General features: G+C 46.8%; 1 protein-coding gene across 3 annotated transcripts in view; it reads left to right on the top strand.

The window, feature by feature from the left end:
* LOC143984325 (polymeric immunoglobulin receptor-like) overlaps positions 1-20,508 on the top strand; it is a 57,540-nt gene that overhangs the window by 14,365 nt on the left and 22,667 nt on the right. For all 3 annotated transcript variants that reach the window (XM_077484565.1, XM_077484564.1, XM_077484566.1), the window contains exon 3: positions 17,020-17,337. In XM_077484565.1, the coding sequence (XP_077340691.1) occupies positions 17,020-17,337 (318 nt within the window). The remainder of the gene's footprint in view (positions 1-17,019; positions 17,338-20,508) is intronic.

The following is a 20,508-nucleotide window of genomic DNA, read 5'->3' as shown; positions in this document are numbered from 1 at the left end:
TAAAAGAAGGATGGGTTAAACTCATTTGTAAACCCTGCATAGACAAATTGGTCTATAAGGAGGCTACGGGGGCTTGTAAGGATCTGATTTCTGGGGTACAAAAAAATGCAGTCCATCAAGGCAATGCTAGCGAACCTTGAGACCCCAAAACCAGCCGCAGTCCCCCCTGCTTCCACCCCTGAGGAGGGTGACGAATCAGGGGAAGAGGAGTTAGATTCTCTGTATGGCCTTAGTGAGATGGCATCATCCAGAGATATTCCGACTCAAGGGACAAGCTCTCCCAGATAGTCTCTCACTCGAGGAGGTTGATGCCTTACTGGGGGTGATTTATGAGATGCTCGAAATTAAAGAGGAGCAGGTCTCCCTGTCCTTACATGACCGGATGTATCAAACCTTAAAGAAAGATTCAGCCAGGGTTTTTCCGGTACATGGCATAATGGTAGATTATATTAAAAAAGAGTGGGTGGAACCAGAGAAAAAGCTCCTTTTCCCTAAAAGTATGAAGCAGAGATTCCCCTTCAGTGAGGACTCCACTTGCATCTGGAACAAGGTCCCTAAGGTAGACGCAGCCTTTTCTCAGTGTGCAAAATCAACGGATCTCACCTTTGTGGACATGGTTGTCCTCAAGGAACCCATTGATAAAAGTATGGAGGTACTGCTGAAAAGATCATGGGAAGTAACCATGACCAATTTAAAACCTGCAATGGCCACAACAATAGTGGCTCGCAATTTGGAGGTCTGGCTGGAACAGTTGCAAGGAGGAACCTCCAGGAAGCAAATCCTGGATTCCCTTCCTATGCTGCATAAAGCAGCAGGCTACATGGCAGACGCCTCTGCGGAGTCGGTCAAATTGTCAGCTAAAACCACTGCCCTCGTAAACACATCTCACAGGGCACTTTGGTTGAAGTCTTGGTCAGGGGACCCAGCTTCAAAAGTGAGGTTATGTGGCATTCCCTTTGAAGGAAACCTCTTGTTCGGGCAGGATCTTGAGAAGGTCCTGAACTGCACTGCGGACAAGAAGAAGGCCTTTCCCATTAAAACCAAAAAGGCACCAGGTAAACACTTTTTTCGTTCACAAAGGCAGGGACAGTCACAAGGGCAGACCTCTAAGGAGTCAGCTCCTAAAAAACAGTGGGCGGGGGGAAAACAGAAATGCAATCTTTTTTCCTCTTCTAAAAAAAACACTAAGTCCCAGTGACTTGGTTCCCGTGGGGGGAAGATTGGGACAGTTCATCCCACAATGGGAAAAAACTACCCCAAATACTTTTATTCTGAAGATCATCAGGGAGGATTACAAAATACAGTTCAAACACACCCCACCTACAAGGATGTGTCTGACCAAGCCTCCCAAGGATCCTCAGAAAGTAACGGCCTTGCTGTCACAAATTGGCGATCTAATAAACCAGAGGGTTCTAGTGCCAGTCCCAACACAGGAGATAAACCATGGTTTCTACTCGCATGTGTTTGTAGTGAAGAAGGCAAATTCCGCTTAATTTTGAATCTAAAGTTACTAAACAATTGGGTAACGTACAAAAAATTCCAGATGGAAACAATTTTTACAGTAAGGTCAATACTTCCTCCAAATTGTTTCATGGCCTCCCTCGATCTGAGGGACACCTACCTACACATCCCCATTCATGAGAACTCTCAAAAATATTTAAGAATAGCGATTCAATGGGGAAGGCAGACCCGATACTTCCAGTTCAGGGCCCTGCCATTCGGTCTATCTTCCTTCCCCATGATATTTACCAAGGTCCTGGCAGAAGCATTGGCTCCCCTGAGACTGAAAGGGGTTGCGGTCATACCATACTTGGATGACCTTTTATTCTTCGCCCCCTCAAAACTCCGACTGCAGGGAGACCTGAGGGTAGCCATCTCCTGTCTAAAAAGACCGGAGTGGTTAATAAACGAAGAAAAGTCACACTTGACACCGGGACAGGCCATACAGTATCTGGGTTTCCTGGTAGACTCGTGACACAGAAAGTCTTCTTCACAGAGGAAAAAGTAGAAAAGGTGAAGGCTATGGTAACCTTTTTGCAGAACAATCGGGCAATTTCCCTCTGGTCAGCTATGTCGGGATTGGACCTGTTAGTGGCAACAATCCCTGCAGTTCCTTGGGCAAGGGCCCATTTCAGGTGCCTTCAGGCTAACATCATGAACAGCTGGGATGGAGCACAAGAATCCCTGGACAGGATTATCCAACTATCCTCAAAGACCAGAAGGTCTGTGGTGGTGGAGGAAAGAGGAGAACCTAGTAAGGGGTCTATGGTGGTCTCCTTCAGTGTCTGTCCTCATCACTACGGATGCCAGTGCTTGGGACTGGGGGGCCCATTTGGGGTTGAAATTAGCCCAAGGGCGCTGGGGGAAGGCACAGTCCCAGAGGTCAGCCAATTGGAGAGAGTTGCAGGCAATCTGGGAAGCATTAAGAGCGTTTGCCAGGGATCTGAGGGGCCACCACGTACAGATCCTCTCTGACAGCGTGGTGGCAGTCTCCTATCTAAACAAACAGGGAGGAACGAGATGCCCGTCCTTGATCAGGCTAACAAGTACGATCCTGTACTGGGCCGAGGAAAACCTAGAGTTGGTCTCGGCAGTCCATCTGAAGGGGGTGGACAACCACCTGGTGGATTTTCTGAGTCGACACCAAGTGTGCGAATCAGAATGGTCCCTGAACAGGGAAATCTTCCAGCTGAGAGTGCAGAAATGGGGTCTCCCTGAGGTGGACTTGTTCACCAGGAAAACGAACACCCAGGTCCCAGTGTACTTCCCACTAGAGAGGGAGGCGGGGCAAAAGGGATAGGTGCTTTTGCACAAAGCTGGGCGTTTCGCACTTGCTACACCTTCCCCCCCATTAAAACTAATTCCTCTAGTCCTGAGGAAATTTCTGCAGGAATGGACCACAATAATATTGATGGTTCCGTATTGGCCAAAGAGACCGTGGTTCTCAATGCTGTTAGGCCTGACAGACGAGCCTCCCCTCATGCTGCCCAAGAGGGAGGATCTGCTGTCCCAGGGCACAGTTCTGTTGCCAGAGATACAGACCCTGAAGTTATCGGCCTGGCATCTGAAGAGAGCCTCTTGAAGTCTAAAGGGTTCTCAGATAGGGTGATTAAAACACTCCTTTCTAGTAGAAAGAAGGTAACCCAAGCAATTTATGTTAAGCTTTGGAAGGTTTTTTGCTCATGCTTAGACACTAAAAAGGTGTCTGTAAGTATCCCGGCAGTCTTGGAGTTATTACAAGACGGCGCGGATAAGGGACTGGCCATTAGTACGGTCCTGTCTGTTTTTTTAGAGCAATCCCTGGCGTTAGATCCACTAGTTAGCAGGTTCTTTAAGGGGTTAACCAGCATTAAGCCTGTTACTTTCAAAATTTTACCCAAATGGGACCTGTCAATTGTACTACAGGGATGGGTAAAAAGGTCACAGGAAGAAGAACCCTCCTTGGAATGGAGTGTTCCTAGTGGCTAGACGCATTAGCGAGCTTCAGAAACTTTCTGTGAAAGAGCCATTTTTGCAAATTTTTGAAGACAGGCTGGAGCTGCGCATGGACCCTGGGTTTTTGTCCAAAGTAGTGACAAAATTGCACAGAACACAGGAAATTGTTTTACCTTTGTTCTGTGGGTCCCCCACTAATCCTAGGGAGGTAGAATTTCACCAACTGGATGTGAGAGCCTGTGTCTTACAGTATCTGGAGATGTCGAAGCATTTGAAAATCAAATGCATTATTTGCGGGTAAATAATTGGGGTCACAAGCTTCAAAGAACACAATTGCAAGGTGGATCAAACAAGCTATTGTGGAAGCTTACAAAGTGATCAGAATGGAATGTCCTTTTTTCCCCATGGCTCACTCTACACGGGCACTATCGACCTCTTGGGCAGAGCGAGCTGGAGCAACACCATAACAAATTTGTCGAGCAGCAACTTGGTCAAACTACTCGACTTTCATGAAGCATTATAGATTGGACCTTATCTCAGCGCAAGACCAGGCATTTGGGAGAAAGGTCCTTCAAGCGGTAGCCCCCCCCCTAATTTGGTAAGTTCTCATTAAATTCTCTCTAGTTCTGTCCTGGACAGACGACTAAAGAAAACTAGAGTTAGACTTACCGGTAACTCTGTTTCTAGGAGTCGTCCAGGACAGTAGGGATTCCCTCCCTATATGCTGTTATAATGTTGGACAAGTGTTTTTGTTGTTACAGAAGCCATTCCGAGGAAGTTCTCGGTTACAAGACTGAAGGGGAAGGGACGGAGGCCACCCTTTAAAGATCTGGATTGTGTTTCCTGCCTCTGGAGGTGGAGCCTATCTCTCTAGTGCTGTCCTGGACGACTCCTAGAAACAGAGTTACCGGTAAGTCTAACTGTAGTTTTTTACTAGTAATGTCGGCGATATGCATTTTTTTATCAGGATTGCGATATTGCGGCGGACAGATCGGAACTTTTTTACATATTTTTGGGACCATTGACAATTATACAGCCATTAGTGTTATAAAAATGCACTGATAACTGTATAAATCTCACTGTTAGGGAAGGAGTTAACACTAGGGGGCGATCAAGGGGTTAACTGTGTTCCCTAGGTGTGTTCTAACTGTAGGGGGGATGGGACTGTCTAGGAGGAGAGACAGATCAGTGTTCATACATCTGTCTCTACTCCCCTAAGAGAACAAATCTGTGTCAGTTCTCACTCTGTCACGAGCCCCGTGGTCAACGCGCCCGCCGGCACTCGCATCGGCTCCTGGCACACACTGTGGTGACTTAAGGTAACATAATTTTACCCAGCCGTGCCATTCTGCCGCAGTAAAACGTCGGCGGCTGGTTGGCAATAGTGATGGATGAACTTCCGACGGGACGTTTCGCGAACGCTTCATTTAAAGTCCCAGGGCGAATCCTTCGTTTTTATATGTTACAGGGATGGAAATGTGTCACTTGGGACACCAGACCTTTTCCTTTTCTTCTCTGCAAGAGAGAGGTACACTGGATATTTCACCTCAACACTAGGCAGCCTTCTGGTCACAACTTTGAATGGGACATCACACACTATCGCGGTCGATAGTTCGCGAACCGGAACGTTCGCGGCGTGCCCCATTGACTTCAATGGGAGGCGAACTTCCCAAACCTACAGGTCAAATTTGCAGCCACAAAATAATTAATAGCTGTGCAAACATAGTCCCACCACATGGCCAATGACATAACACATGTATGAGGTGAATCTGGGATCAACAACTACAAGCATTCTTTTTTTATATGGGAAATTGTTGTGACAATTCAGGACTGTGGAGCGCATGAAGGCAATGGAGGAGAGGGAAGGTCAGGGACCAGGGTAGGCAAAGAAGAGGGTGCAGGAGATGATGACATCAGCAGCGTGACATAAAGCACTAACACCAGCACCGTGATATACAGCACTGACAGCAGCACCGTGATAAAGAGTACTGACATCAGCACCGTGATATACAGCACTGGCACCTGCACCGTAAGCAGCCCCAGGAGGAAGTCAGCATAGCACAGGGATGGTGGGAGCCCCTCATAATGAGCACAGCACAGGGATCGTGGGAGCCCCTCATAATGAGCATAGCATAGGGATGGTGGGAGCCCCTCATAATGAGCATAGCACAGGGATGGTGGGAGCCCCTCATAATAAGCAGCCCCAGGAGGATGTCAGCATAGCACAGGGATGATGGGAGCCCCTCATAATAAGCAGCCCCAGTAGAAATATGACACCGCTCAACCTCTTCAAACAGGAGGGTACGGGCATATAGTACGGTGTGCTTTTTTTTGTACAAGGAAGTGAGCCAAATGAAGAAAGAAGGTCTCTGTGCTCGATTAAAAAAATTGTTTATAGACATATACATGGTCTACTGGTCACATGTGTTGAATTCCTCCGAGATCCATGCCTCATTCATTTTTAGAAATGTGAGGTAGTTAACACTGTTGTGAGCTAGGCGAGTACGCTTATCGGTCACGATCCCCCCTGCTGCGCTGAACGTCCTTTCGGACAGGACACTGGATGAGGGGCAATCCAACAGTTCGATTGCAAATTGGGCAAGCTCTGGCCAGAGGTCAAGCCTGCCCACCCAGTAGTCCAGGGGTTCATCACTCCTTAGAGCGTCCACATCGGCCGTTACCCCGATGTAGTCTGACACCTGACGGTCTAGGCGTTCCCTGATGCTGGATCCGGATGACACCTGTCGATGGGTCGGCTGAAAGAATGACCTCATATGCGAAGTCACCAACACATCTTCAAACCGGCCTCTTCTTGCAGGCGCTGTTGGATTGGTACCCGCAACTCCTTCTCTGGGAGTGGGAATTGCTCCTCTGCCAGCGCACGCAAAAGCAGAATGCAGCATTTCTCGAAGCAAGGCCTGGAAGTGCTCCATTCTGCCAGCCCTCTGTGACGGCGGTAACATTTCCGCCATTTTGTGTTTGTACCGGGGGTCTAAGTACGTTGCCACCCAGTACTGGTCCTTGACCCTTATGCTTTTTATACGGGGGTTCCTATTAAAACACTGGAGCATGAAGGCCCCCATTTGCACTAAAGTGGAAGCGGTGTGGTGGCCTGGCTCCTGCTCATCATCCAGGATAATGTCGTCCTCTTCATTCTCCTCTCCCCATCCACGCACAACAGGGATCCCAGAAAGGTTTAAAACATGCTCTTCTTGCTCCTCCTCATCCGCCCCGGCACCATCCTCCTCTGACTCCTCTTCAGACTCCTGTTGTTGACTTGTCTCAGATAGAGTAGCCCCCCCTGGGAATTCATCCAGCATTGCGACTTCCTCATTTCCCCGCTCCTGCTCCTCCACAGCTTGATCAATGACACGACGCAATGCACGCTCCATAAAGAAGGCATAAGGTACCATGTCACTGATGGCGCCATGGCTGCGACTGACCATTTTGGTGATCTCCTCAAATGGGCGCAGAAGTCTGCATGCTTCGCGCATGAGCAGCTACTGGCGTGGTGAAAAAAACCCCAGCTCACCAGAACCGGTTCTGCCGCAGAGTTCATACAGGTAGACGTTAACTGCACGTTTCTGCTGGAGCAGCCTATCAAGCATTTAGAAGGTTGAGTTCCATCGCGTCTGGCAATCGCAAATAAGACGTCTGACCGGCAGATTGTGTCGCCGCTGAATGTCAGCAAGGCGAGCCATGGCCGTGTAAGATCTTCTGAAATGGGCCAAGATTTTCCTTGCCTGCTGCAAGATGTCCTGGACCCCAGGGTATTTGACAAGGAATCGCTGCACGACCAAGTTTAAGACGTGTGCCATGCATGGCACATGCGTGATTTTGCCCTGTTTCAATGCGCTAAGCAGATTGGCACCGTTGTCACACACCACTTGACCAACTGTCAAATTGAGCGGTGTTAGCCACTGATCTGCCTGTGAACGCAAAGCTGAAAGGAGTGCCGGGCCAGTGTGGCTCTTGGCTTCCAGGCAAAACAGACGCAGCACGGCATGGCAACGTCTCACCTGGCATGTCGAATAGGTTATGGGGAGCTTGGGCGGCGCAGCGGAAGAGACGCTAGCAGCGGAAAAGGAGGAGTCAGCCGAGGAGGAGAGGAAGGAGGATGGAGTAGGAGGAGGAGGAGAAGAAGAAGAGTCAGGCCTGCATGCAATCCGTGGCGGTAAAACCAAATCTACACGGGTGCCACGGGTTACATGCTTGACGGCCGTCAGAAGGTTCACCCAGTGGCCAGTAAAAGTGATATACCTTCCCTGCCCGTGTTTGCTAGACCACGTGTCTGTGGTCAGATGTATCTTGGCACCGACACTGTGTGCCAGAGATACATTCACTTGCCGCTGAACATGGCCATATAGCTCTGGGATGCCCTTCTCTGAGAAATACTTCCTTCCTGGGACATTCCATTGTGGTGTTCCAATGGCCACAAATTTGCGAAAGGCCTCCGAGTCCACCAGTTTATATGGCAGTAGTTGGTGGGCTATCAGTTCAAGCCAGCCGTCAACCGTTGGGCAAGAGGGTTATCCGGCGTCATCATTTTTTTACGCTCGAACATTAGGCCCACGGAAGCCTGCCTTTTTGCAGAAAAACGTGAGCTTTGCGTGATGGAAGGTGGAGTGAAGGACAATTGTGAGGACAATTGTGAGGAGAGAGGAGAAGGAGAAGTAGAAGACGAGGCTGGACGGTGAGAGCCTGCAGTGTGGCTCTGTGTTTTCCGTTGCTCCCACTCGGCTCGGTGATGGCTGCTCATGTGCCTTCTTAAGGCGGTCGTCCCTAGGTGAGTTTTGGGCTTACCGCGACTAATGCGTTGACTGCAAAGATTGCAGATGGCAACACTATTGTCAGCAGCGGACATGTTAAAAAAAAGCCCACACTGCGGAGCCATGTGCCGGTGTCCTGGGAGCGCCAGATGTGACCGTACATGGTCGATGACTCGCTCCTGATACATTTGCAGTCTGCTTTGTCCTTCCTGTGCAATGTAAGTTATTCCTGCTTCTCCTCCCTATCTGCTGGTCCATATCTCCCTCTGAACTCCCCTCCTCTTCCTCTCTTGTGGGCACCCACGTGACATCACTAGACACGTCATCATCAATGACACCTTCCCCACCGCTATAAGTAGAGATCTCGGAGTAGGCAGCAACACCGGGGACCTGTCGTCAGACTGCTGAGTAGCGGTTGTTGCTACCTCCTCTTCCTGATCCAATGCCAAGAGTGGCTGCGCATCAGAAATGTCCTCTCGATATTGATCGTAAAATAATTCCTGTGACTCAAGCGGAAGGTATGTGGTGGTGGTGGTGGTGGTGTTGTTGGTGGTAGTGTCTTTGGGGGTGCACATAGCAGAGAGTGAAGAAAAGGGTGCAGATCGAGAGGATGAGGAGGGTGCAGAAAAGTAAGGCTGAGCGAGCCACTCAACCAAGTCTGGTGCGTCCTTTAAAGTAATTGAACGCTCCTTCTGCAACTTCCTACTTTGGCTCAAGCCTGTTGCTCCTGCCCTACCCCTACCACCCCTGCGGAAGGGACTGCCTCTTCCTCTGCCTGTCATTTTTTAAATGACCCTGTGACAAGACTCAGTCCCTATACCGATGAAGGACTGCTGCAGTATAGGGCAGCGGTCAGTCAGCAGTAGTGCACCTCAACCCTATGTATTGTGGACCTATACCAGTCCTTATAGAATGGCAGACTGTACCTCACTCAACCCTATGTACTGTAGTACCCTATACCTTTCCAGTCCTTATAAGGACCTTTGTGGAACAAGTAGGTTGTGTGTGACTGATTAGCAGACTGTACGTCAGTCCCTATACCAATGAAGGACTGCTGCAGTATAGGGCAGCGGTCAGCAGTAGTGCACCTCAACCCTATGTATTGTAGACCTATACCAGTCCTTATAGAATGGCAGACTGTACTTCACTCAACCCTATGTACTGTAGTACCCTATACCTTACCAGTCCTTATAAGGACCTTTGTGGAACAAGTAGGTTGTGTGTGACTGATTAGCAGACTGTACGTCAGTCCCTATACCGATGAAGGACTGCTGCAGTATAGGGCAGCGGTCAGCAGTAGTGCACCTCAACCCTATGTATTGTGGACCTATACCAGTCCTTATAGAATGGCAGACTGTACTTCACTCAACCCTATGTACTGTAGTACCCTATACCTTACCAGTCCTTATAAGGACCTTTGTGGAACAAGTAGGTTGTGTGTGACTGATTAGCAGACTGTACGTCAGTCCCTATACTGATGAAGGACTGTTGCAGTATAGGGCAGCGGTCAGCAGTAGTGCACCTCAACCCTATGTATTGTGGACCTATACCAGTCCTTATAGAATAGCAGACTGTACCTCACTCAACCCTATGTACTGTAGCACCCTAGACAGACCAAGTTACCAGTCCTTATAGAATGGCAGACTGTACTTCACTCAACCCTATGTACTGTAGTACCCTATACCTTACCAGTCCTTATAAGGACCTTTGTGGAACAAGTAGGTTGTGTGTGACTGATTAGCAGACTGTACGTCAGTCCCTATACTGATGAAGGACTGTTGCAGTATAGGGCAGCGGTCAGCAGTAGTGCACCTCAACCCTATGTATTGTGGACCTATACCAGTCCTTATAGAATAGCAGACTGTACCTCACTCAACCCTATGTACTGTAGCACCCTAGACAGACCAAGTTACCAGTCCTTATAGAATGGCAGACTGTACTTCACTCAACCCTATGTACTGTAGTACCCTATACCTTACCAGTCCTTATAAGGACCTTTGTGGAACAAGTAGGTTGTGTGTGACTGATTAGCAGACTGTACGTCAGTCCCTATACCGATGAAGGACTGCTGCAGTATAGGGCAGCGGTCAGCAGTAGTGCACCTCAACCCTATGTATTGTGGACCTACACCAGTCCTTATAGAATGGCAGACTGTACTTCACTCAACCCTATGTACTGTAGTACCCTATACCTTACCAGTCCTTATAAGGACCTTTGTGGAACAAGTAGGTTGTGTGTGACTGATTAGCAGACTGTACGTCAGTCCCTATACTGATGAAGGACTGCTGCAGTATAGGGCAGCGGTCAGCAGTAGTGTACCTCAACCCTATGTATTGTGGACCTATACCAGTCCTTATAGAATAGCAGACTGTGCCTCACTCAACCCTATGTACTATAGCACCCTACACCAGGTTATTACCAGTCCTTATAAAGGACCTTTGTGGAACAAGTAGGTTGTGAATGATTAGCAGACTGCAGCAGAAGGGCAGCAGTCAAGTATAATATTCTTTCTATACTTGGAAGAAAGAATATTATACGTGTACAAGCCTATTACTATACCACTGATACCAGTCCTGAAAAGAACCTTTGTGGACCTAATATAGTAACAGCTACTGATTAAACTGACCCTCACTGCCTCACACACTGCTTCCTGCCTGTCCCTATATAAACTGACAAAACAGAGGCTGCTGGAACAATAACTGGTTACTGGAATAGCACTTTTGTGGACCTGATAGTAACAGCTACTGATTAAACTGACCCTCACTTCCTCACACACTGCTTCCTGCCTGTCCCTATATAAAATGACAAAACAGAGGCTGCTGGAACAATAACTGGTTACTGGAATAGCACTTTTGTGGACCTGATAGTAACAGTTAATGATTAAACTGACTTTCCCTGCAGCACACACCGTCCTGTCCCTTTCTCTAAACTGACAAAAGACACTCAGGCTGCTGCAACAATCAGTAGCACAGCAAACCTATATACACCTAACACCTATACCAGTTCTGAAAAGACCTTTTGTGTACCAAATAGCTAGCGATTTGGGTCACTGCAATCTCTCCCTGCTCCACACAGCAACCTCTCCCTATAGTGGCAGAAGAAAGAATGTAAAATGGCCGCCGGATCGGGTGTATTTATAAGTTAGGGGGAATGTCCAAGTGTCCATGTGCTGTCCTCTACCCCATGATGGATGTGTCATCATAGGTAAAAGTTCTTTTACACAGTAAACACGGAAGTCCGCCGGGCGAACGGCACCAATAGTCCGCCGAACGGGCGGACCGCGAACAGCCGAAATTCGCCGCGAAACGACCGCCGGGCGAACCGTTCGGCCATCACTAGTTGGCAAGATGTTAAACTGACTTAATTTAGGTCCCTTTCACACTTGTGTGACTTGTCCTGCGACTTGTGACTGCAAAGTCGCATGACAAGTGGTTCCCCATAAATTCCAATGAAAATCATTCATAGATGTGTGACTTCAGTACTGCTTTGGTCCAACTTTCATGCGAGTTGAGGTCCACAGACGTGAAGTTTACACAGGCATTCCCTGAAATCGTGACAACATTTAAGTCGCGGCAGTGTGAAAGGAGCCTTACAGACCGAAGTTCATCCCTTTGATCCACAAATGAACAGAAAGATACAATGTTTCTTTATCCCTCTTTCAGGGCTGAGCTGAGCAATGTTGTTGAGCTGAGCAAACATTGCCAGCTGCTTGTTTTTTTTTTTTTACAGATGTGAGCAGGGGAACTGCTCTGCACTTGTTACGTAAATCATGGAAATGCTGGATTAAGATTGTGTGGAGGGTTGAATTGAGATCATGATCTTTTAACAATTAATCGTGCAGCTCTAGATCAGGGGGGGTTTTCCAGATGGTTTCTTGACCAAAAATATGAGGGTATATAAACCCTCCTCCTGCTGCTCCCTTGAAACCTGGATGACAACTCCCTGTTGTATCAATTCCCTCAGAAGGGATCTCATGGCCGGGGCTTTTTCTTGATCCTTTGGGAGATCTGCTATATAAAAACGAATTGGAGGAGTCTGATCGTAACCTTGCCTGATGATGTTCAACACAAAGGGACTTGTTGCTTTCTTCCACACAGGAAAGAAAGTCTGTAGCCTTCCACCCACCCGAAGGTGATCATCATTGCTTTTTTGCAACCTGTTGTGGGGGCCTGAAGAGCACTCCCCCTCTACCTCACCCCCTCTGGGTTTTCCTGTATCTCTTCTGACCCTGCTCTCCCTCTTTTTGGGGCTACTGAAAAGGACATTTCTTTCCTTGGTGGTACTCCCTTCTTAGGCGGCAAGGCCATCTTGTCCGCCGTTCTGTCCAACACGGTTTCTAATTCCGGGCCCAAATAGTAAATCCCCTGTAAAAGGGATTCTGCAAAGTTTCACTTTTGAAGCCAAGTCCCCTGACCAGGTCTTGAGCCATAGGGCCCCTCTGGCTGAATTAATAAGGGCTAAAGACCTCGCCAACATCCTAATGTATTCCACTGAAGTGTCAGCCATGTACTTTATTATTATTATTATTATTCAGGATTTATATAGCGCCAGCAATTTACGCAGAGCTTTACAATATAAAAGGGAGACAATACAGTTACAATACAATTAAATACAAGAGGATTAAGAGGGCCCTGCTCAGAAGAGCTTACAATCTAAAAGGGTGGGGTAGGTGGTACAGAAGGTTATAACTGTCGGGTATGTACTTGACCGCCTTCAGGATTGTAGGGAAGAATTCTAGTAAATCCTTTCTAAAGGTACTTGCTACCACTTGTCCCTTAAACTGCTCTACCCAGCATTCAAGGTTTCTAGCTACTATGGTAGATGCCATTGTCGTTTTCCAATTGGAGGCCTTCCTCAGGAGTGATTCTGCGAACGAAAGCCTCATCTTCTTGTAAAGAAAATCTCCTTTTAGAGACTTGGAGAAAAACTGTCACGTATCCGGGTCTTTCCAGTCTTTCACTGTCTTAGTCAGTAGTACCTTATGGACCGGGAACACCCTATGTTTGGTCTCCTCTAGCCCCTGGTACATCTTATAGTGAAATGATAATTGCGTTTTTTATCCTTGTATGTCAAAGGTGGTATAAACCGATTTTAGTAGGTTATCCACGTCCTCCAAAGTCAGTTTGTAACGGGAGGCCCTTATCGCCTCCTCCCCAACTGAATCCAATATTGTGGGGGAATACTCTCTCTCTCTTCCTCTGACTCACTTTCCACCAGTTTAGAAGTAGAGGGCAGAAGATTGGAATTGGAGCTCTGGCCGGACCCCTGGCCCTGCTTCTTCAAAACTGAGAAAACTATCCCCAAAGTCTCTGCCAGTTCCTTCCTTACTGAGGAGAAGAGTTCTTTAGGACCTTGACACTTGCCGCCGCCACAAACACCCTGAAGAGGGACAGAGAAAAAGACAGAGAGAGCAACCCCCATCATTACATATACCAATGAAGCCGCCATTCCCTGCTGAACTGTAAAAAAGGCATCCACTTTCAATAGTCAGCTGCAGACTTCCCCAGGGAATGAACCATCAGACAAGGGGGGTTATTTATGAAAGGAAAAGCAACCTTGCACTCCAAGTGCACTGCAAATGCACTTGGAAGTGCAGTCTCTGTAAATCTAAGGGGTAGATCTGAAATGAGGGGAAGCTGATTTTATCATCCAATTATGTGCAAGCTAAAATGCTGTTTTATATTTTCCTTGCATGTCCCCCTCGGGTTTACAGTGACTTCACTTGCAGTGCACTTGTAGTGCAAAGTGGATTTTCCTTTCATAAATAACCCCCAAAGAGTGTAAGAAAAGCGGCATCTCTGTACCTCTCTTACCTGAGTCTGGCTAGGGTTTTAGGCGCCTGTATCTGCCATCCCTGCTGACAGCTCTGTCTCCTCCATAGCCGAGCACAGCGGCTGCCGACAAGTGGGTCCTTTTTAAGGCAATAATACTTCCAGCGTCCCCACACTTGAGGGCCAGAAGGAAGTCCCAGCCAGAAGAACCACCCCTTCCCCTGCATTCCAGTTGCCAGATCTACTCGCCGCTATGCCCTGCTAGAAGTCCCGTCCCCCTGGAAGTGATGTCACGTGCCGTCCGGGACTCAGAGCCGACATGCCAAGAGCTCCAGCTTCAGGCTCCCTCCCTGCATGCACACCCGCAGCCTCTGAGCACCTGGAGTGGGATCCTTCCATCTGACCATCACTCCCTTGAGCCAGAGGGGGAAGAGGACATTGGACCAACCCACCTCTGAAGGGGGAGGGTGCTGGGCTGGTCGCAACAGAAAAAAAGACAAACCTGAAGGTACTGCCAACCCCTCTCCCTTGGAGAGAAAGCGCAGTCCCCTCACTAGTTCCCCAGCAGCACTTCCACCATGGCAGAGGAAACGCTAAGACTGATGGCATTGTAGAAGCAGCTGCATTTAGGCATTTAAAGGGGCATTGCCACAGCACTGTTTTTCCTGCGAAGGGGTGGAGCTGCCCACTCTCCAAGGTGCTGTCCTGAAAGCACAGAAAAAATGAAGGCATCATTTACACTTGTGGTTAGGGGACAGTAAAAATATGCAGTGAAAGGTGGTACCTCACTCCAGTCAGGCTAGCCAAAATGTATCCCACGGCTAACCCCTTATGTTTCAGGGGGTGCCAACTTCGTGGCTCCATGATCCACATCTGGTGGGAATGCCCTAGACTTCGTTCGTTCTGGACTAAAATCTTCAACTTGATTTACTTAGTCACAGGCTGCCGGGTTCCGAGAACTCCAGAGGTTGCGTTACTCAATACCCCGGTTCCTTTGATGTCTGGTAACATTCAGAAACTAACTTATTTTATCCTATTAGGAGCCAAAATTGCGATTGCCTCCGCATGGAAGCAACCCAAACCCTCCTTCCTCGCAGTTAAGAGGAAGATATCGTGGATAATGTCCCAAGAAAAACTGTCAGGTATTCTGTCAGACACCACACCTAAATTCCGAAAGGTGTGGGACCCTTGGGCCCGTTACATGGGAATCTCTCTGCTGCCTGGGGTACCCCCAGGCTCTCCCCTAGTGACCAGACCTCACCCCTAAAGCGCCCTCTCTTTCATTGAATGCGAAACATTCCCCCGCTATAACCTTCCACCCTTTCAGGACATAGCTTACCTCCCCTTACCCCTCTGTTCTCCTCTTCTCCTCCTCTTTTCTTTTCTCTGTCCTTCTAGTCGTTCTAAGTTTTTGGTTTGCTCAACAGAGCTGTAATTGACAGGTTCACCATACAGTCCAATTTAATGTTGCGGTACCCACTGCGGACGGTCCTCCAACTGCTTTATCCCTCTGAGAGGGAGGGGCCTGGGAGGATAATCCCTCATCCTGGCACAGCAAGCTCCCTATTAGGGGTGTCGGGATGGGGGCTCCTGGGAGCTACCCCTAATAGTTCTATTTGGTGGGCTCTCCCGGGGGGGTCACCCTCCGTTTACCTCTTTTTCATGTAGCCCCTCGTTGAGGAAGGGCATGCCGACTGTACCCTTTTGATATTGTCTGTCTTTCACTAATGTCTCCTGTTTTTATTACTTACATTGTGACAGCAGGCCCTCCCTGCTGCAGTTAGTTTATGTACTGTTATACGTATGTAAGTGCCTTTACTATAAAATAAAATATTTTGAAAGTAAAATATGCAGTGAAGTATAGTATAAAAAAGTATACCATCTGACACATTTAGCAGGCAGTATCTCTGCCGAATTAAACCCATTCAATTTAATAGGGCAGAGCCATAATTACAAGCCAATTGATAGCCTTGCAGTTGCACTGTGGTATTCCCATTCAAAGACCCCATTCAGCCGTCAAAAAAACAGGCATTGAGGAGGCAGCAGTATCGCCCCCTGAAGGCCTGTTAGGTGGTCTTGTACCACTATCTGAAAATAGATCCACTGCAGATTGAAAGACTGCTGCAGGGGTAAACAAGCTGGCGGTTGTGTCTATTTAGAAATCTAGGGTGGACATCTTAATGTGTTGCCATTCAAAATAAGCGTGAAAAAAGTATATTGATGTGTAAAAGGAGAGAACAGAATTGGAACTTTGAATGAAGCACACATCAGTAAGAGAGTAAGTCAAGTGACTATAATATTTATTTTGTATAGTCCATGATATGTTATAAAAACATTTTGGTCATCAACCTCTAAAATGCTCTTCAAATCAACCATAATAATCAAACTACTCTGCCAATTTTTATTTAATAATTATTTAAATCCCTTTTCTTTCTATATATTTTTTAGAATTATTCCATGATGTATGCTCCTGATGAGCGGTTGGAATACCGCAAAACGCGTAGAGCCTTTAGCCATTATCTTTTATCTCAATCATAGAATATCAAGATTCATATGATCCTCGTTGATTGATAATTTATTACTTAGGACATTTTTAATCAATTTTTTTAATTTATCATTTAGTTACCATGGTTATCTTGGCCATTTTGGGTTCAACCACAGCAAGAAACGTATATACATGCTTTTACTGTTTTTTTGTGCTTTATGTGAATGTTTATTGGATTGTAAACTATTATGAAATATTAGTCCATGATTTATTGTGTGTCCCAAAATGTTTTTATAACATATCATGTACTATACAAAATAAATATTATAGTCACTTGACTTACTCTCTTACCGATGTTTGCTTCATTCAAAGTCCCAATTCTGTTCTCTCCTTTTACATATTATTGATAAGGATGGAGGTAGGCATCCCTTTGGTGTTAACCTCATTCAAAGTCCCAAAACCCCTTTTTTTTTTCCTTTTATGATTATCAAGTATATTGATGTATTTGTGTTATGTGTGCATTAATAGTTACATTTTATATGACTGCTTGTGTGTACAGGTTTGCCACCCAATATTCCTGTTGTCAGATTTAGACTTCATGAAATGACAGAATTACATTGTGAATATGGGTTGAACATCAAGAAGTCCACAGTCTGGTATAAGAAGATTAATGAAAAGAGATCTACATGGGTGGCCCATTCAAGTGGAAACAAAGGCACTGATTATAAATCAAGAGTTATAGTCATCAATGATGAACAGAAGAAGAGACTGACAGTTCAATTCCAACAGGTGGAACTCTGGGATAGTGGTATCTACCAGTGCTTAACTAGTAACACCATACTGACTGAAATCTTACTGATTGTGACCATGGATAATGGTAAGTTAAACAGCATACTGATATTGTTTGAAGCTGAAGTTTAGATAAACATGTTTTCCTGAAGCCAATACGTGGCAGCATACATATGATATAGCTCCGCCCCTATATCCATCCACAGTACCTGTCCAAATCTATAAAAGTTTTACTGAGAACAACCTCCCCCATTCTCCGTAAAGTTTGATTATACATTTTACCCCTCCATGTTTAGCTAGCAATTTTCCTGATGCCAACATGGCAACATACATATGATATATCATATGTATGTTGGCTTCAGGAAAATGGAAAATTGTATCAAATACTTACTGTAATTTTTCTTTCCTGATGCCAATCTATGGCAGCATAGGAACCCTCCCTTTTTTTTGATCTTGATTTTTGATCTTGATATTTTTATGGAGAATGGGGGAGGGTGCTCTCAGTCAAACTTTTATAGATTTGGACAGGTCCTGTGGGTTGATATAGGGGTGGAGCTATATCATATGAATGCTGCCATGGGTTGGTCTCAGGTAAGGAAAATTACGGTAAGTATTTGATACAATTTCCTGTTTTTCTTTACAGCTTTAGTTACATAACTTACTGTGACGAAGTATGGCCAATGATGTTCAGGCTGCAGTGTTCTGTATAAATCTTGACTGCTGGGCTGCCTGCCTCTTCCTGCTGCTGAGCTCCTGGCACTACAGGGGCAAACGACTTCTGGGCTCAGCTGAATTAAAGAGCATTCGATAGGGGACACAATCCCTCCTGCCCTCTTCTCCACTGAGAATTTGATTACACTGCCAGTAACATGATTTGCGAAAGGGAGAAAGTCTGATCGGTCACAGGATTTTCTCCTCCATTCACAGAGCATATTGCAGGCAGTGCAATCAGTGAAAGAACTTTTCTCAATGGAAGGAGAGGAGGGGCATGTTCCCATCAGATCATCTTTAGTGCAGCTGCACCCGGAGATGCAAAGCTGTTGGCCAGAAGCTTAGCAGATGGAAAAGTTCAAGGCAGTCCAGCAGTGAACTGGAGAGTCTATAGAATCCAGCATCCTGCATATTGTGAGACATACAGTACAGTACTTCATTACCAATAAGTAGTGTAACTAAAGATGAAGGGGATTTTTTTAAATTAAACTTCTGCTTTAAGATGGTTCTATACCAGGATTAAAAAAAAAAGTTCTTTATCGTACATAACGGGACACAGAGCCATAGTAGTTACTATGTGGGTTATATAGGCCACCTTTAGGTGATGGACACTGGTACACCAAGACAGGAAGTTCACTCCTCATTACTGGGAGTACCTCAGTTTTTTCTCCAGTGTCTAAAGTGTTAGTCACGAGGAAAGACCTGCTGTGCTGAGCTCCACTGGAGAAATCTTTGCTAGGGTAAGCCATGCAACCGGATCCATTCAAAGTGTCTTTTCCAGGCCAAATTGAATAGTACCTGGGCCTTGTGTCAGCCATATTTTCCTGGTGGGGTCCTTTACAGGCACAGGAGTGTGGATCCCCCCATATAAGGGGGCTCCTGAAGGGGTTCCTGAAGGTTTTTTAATGGAGCCCACTGTGAGTGGTGAAGATTAGGTCTGTTTGGTTTACTACAGAACCCTGCAGCCGAATAAAGTAAGGGAGATTCCTAACGATTTTTTCTAATTCTTGTGGGTTTTCTCCTTTAAGTAAATGTTGCTATGCCTAAAGGTGCCACCGGGGGCTGTCAAGAGCACGTACCTGTTCCATGCTTGTCAGTCTTGCTCAGTGTCACAAGCTGCACGCTTCCTCCCCCCCCCCCCCCCCCCCCCAAGCTCCAGATAGGATGTGGGAAGGGTTTTTATTCTTTTCAGGAATGTCCCTCCACAGCTTCTTTCCAGATCAGTCGGCGGTAAGCAGCACCGCTCTGCCGTTATTACAGTGGCTCTCCATCTACCTGCCTCCTCTCTCCTCTGACCCAGCACCCCCCCCCCCCCCCCACCACGTGCGATCCGGTAGGATCGGAGCCCCCGCTCACATGGGAAAACGGTCTTTGTTGGGGGGAAAAAGGGGGGGTGGAAGGGGTGGTCGGAGGAGGGGGCAGAGCAGCAACACAGTGTCAGAGTGGTTCATCACCCACAACGCGGGCTATGCCTAGCTATAAAGGTGCACTTTTTTCAGGTGCACACAGCTAAAGGAGGGACACAGAGCAGATGGATGGCATGTGAGTGTGGGTGACACAGGCATTCCCAGGTACATTTACTTAGCATCAGACTGAGCCTTGATAGCAGTGGCAATTGCTGAACTATTTTGCTCAGCAGTGGGTGCATTTCTGGTAGTACCTCGGCATTTGTGCTTGGCACTATGGGAAGAAGGAGAGGTACAAATACCCTGAAAAAATAGGGGCTCAAAGGGATCTCCCTCAGGCTCTGAGGGCCCCCCCTCTGCAACGCCATCTCCCCGTGAAAGACCTAGAGAGGCTGGTTAGAGTGAGCGATTGGGTTTAGGGGGTTCCAACTGCTTCTGGCATTTCAGCCCCTGTATATATTACTTGGGAGGTTTTTTCCTCAGCCATGAGTGGATTGGAGAAAAGATTAGTGGCCTTAATCGCATCTTTACAAAGTGGAAGAAAACGCATTAGGGCCCCTTCTACCACCCAAGACCCTCAAACAGAGGAACTCTGGGGAAGGGGAGACGAATCCCCCTCAGGGGACTGGGTAGAGCCCTGATGACTCCTCTTCTGAAGAATCAAGTGGGGAGTGACCCCTCTTCAGCTTCACAGGCTGAGAAATTGCTGGTGCATTCTCTTACTGAAATGGTCCGCTACACATTTAACCACTTAAGCCCCGGACCATTTTGCTGGCCAAAGACCAGAGCACTTTTTGCGATTCGGCACTGCGCCGCTTTAACTGACAATTGCGTGGTCATGCGACGTGGCTCCCAAACAAAATTGACGTGTTTTTTCCCACAAATAGAGCTTTCTTTTGGTGGTATTTGATCACCTCTGCGGTTTTTATTTTTTGCACTTTAAACAAAAAAAGCGACAATTTTGAAAAAAAACGCATTATTTTTTGCTATAATAAATATCCCCCAAAAATATATGAAACATTTTTTTCCCTCAGTTTAGGCCGATACATATTCTTCTATAAATTTTTGGTAAAAAAAAAAAAAAAACGCAATAAGCGTTTATTGATTGATTTGCACAAAAGTTATACCGTCTACAAAATAGG

Source organism: Lithobates pipiens, unplaced genomic scaffold, assembly GCF_037356315.1.
Source record: "Lithobates pipiens isolate NorthernLeopardFrog02 unplaced genomic scaffold, aLitPip1_a1.2 Scaffold_16, whole genome shotgun sequence".
Lineage (NCBI taxonomy): Eukaryota > Metazoa > Chordata > Amphibia > Anura > Ranidae > Lithobates > Lithobates pipiens.
The sequence above is the reverse complement of the archived record's forward strand: the minus strand, read 5'-3'. Positions and strand labels throughout refer to the sequence as shown.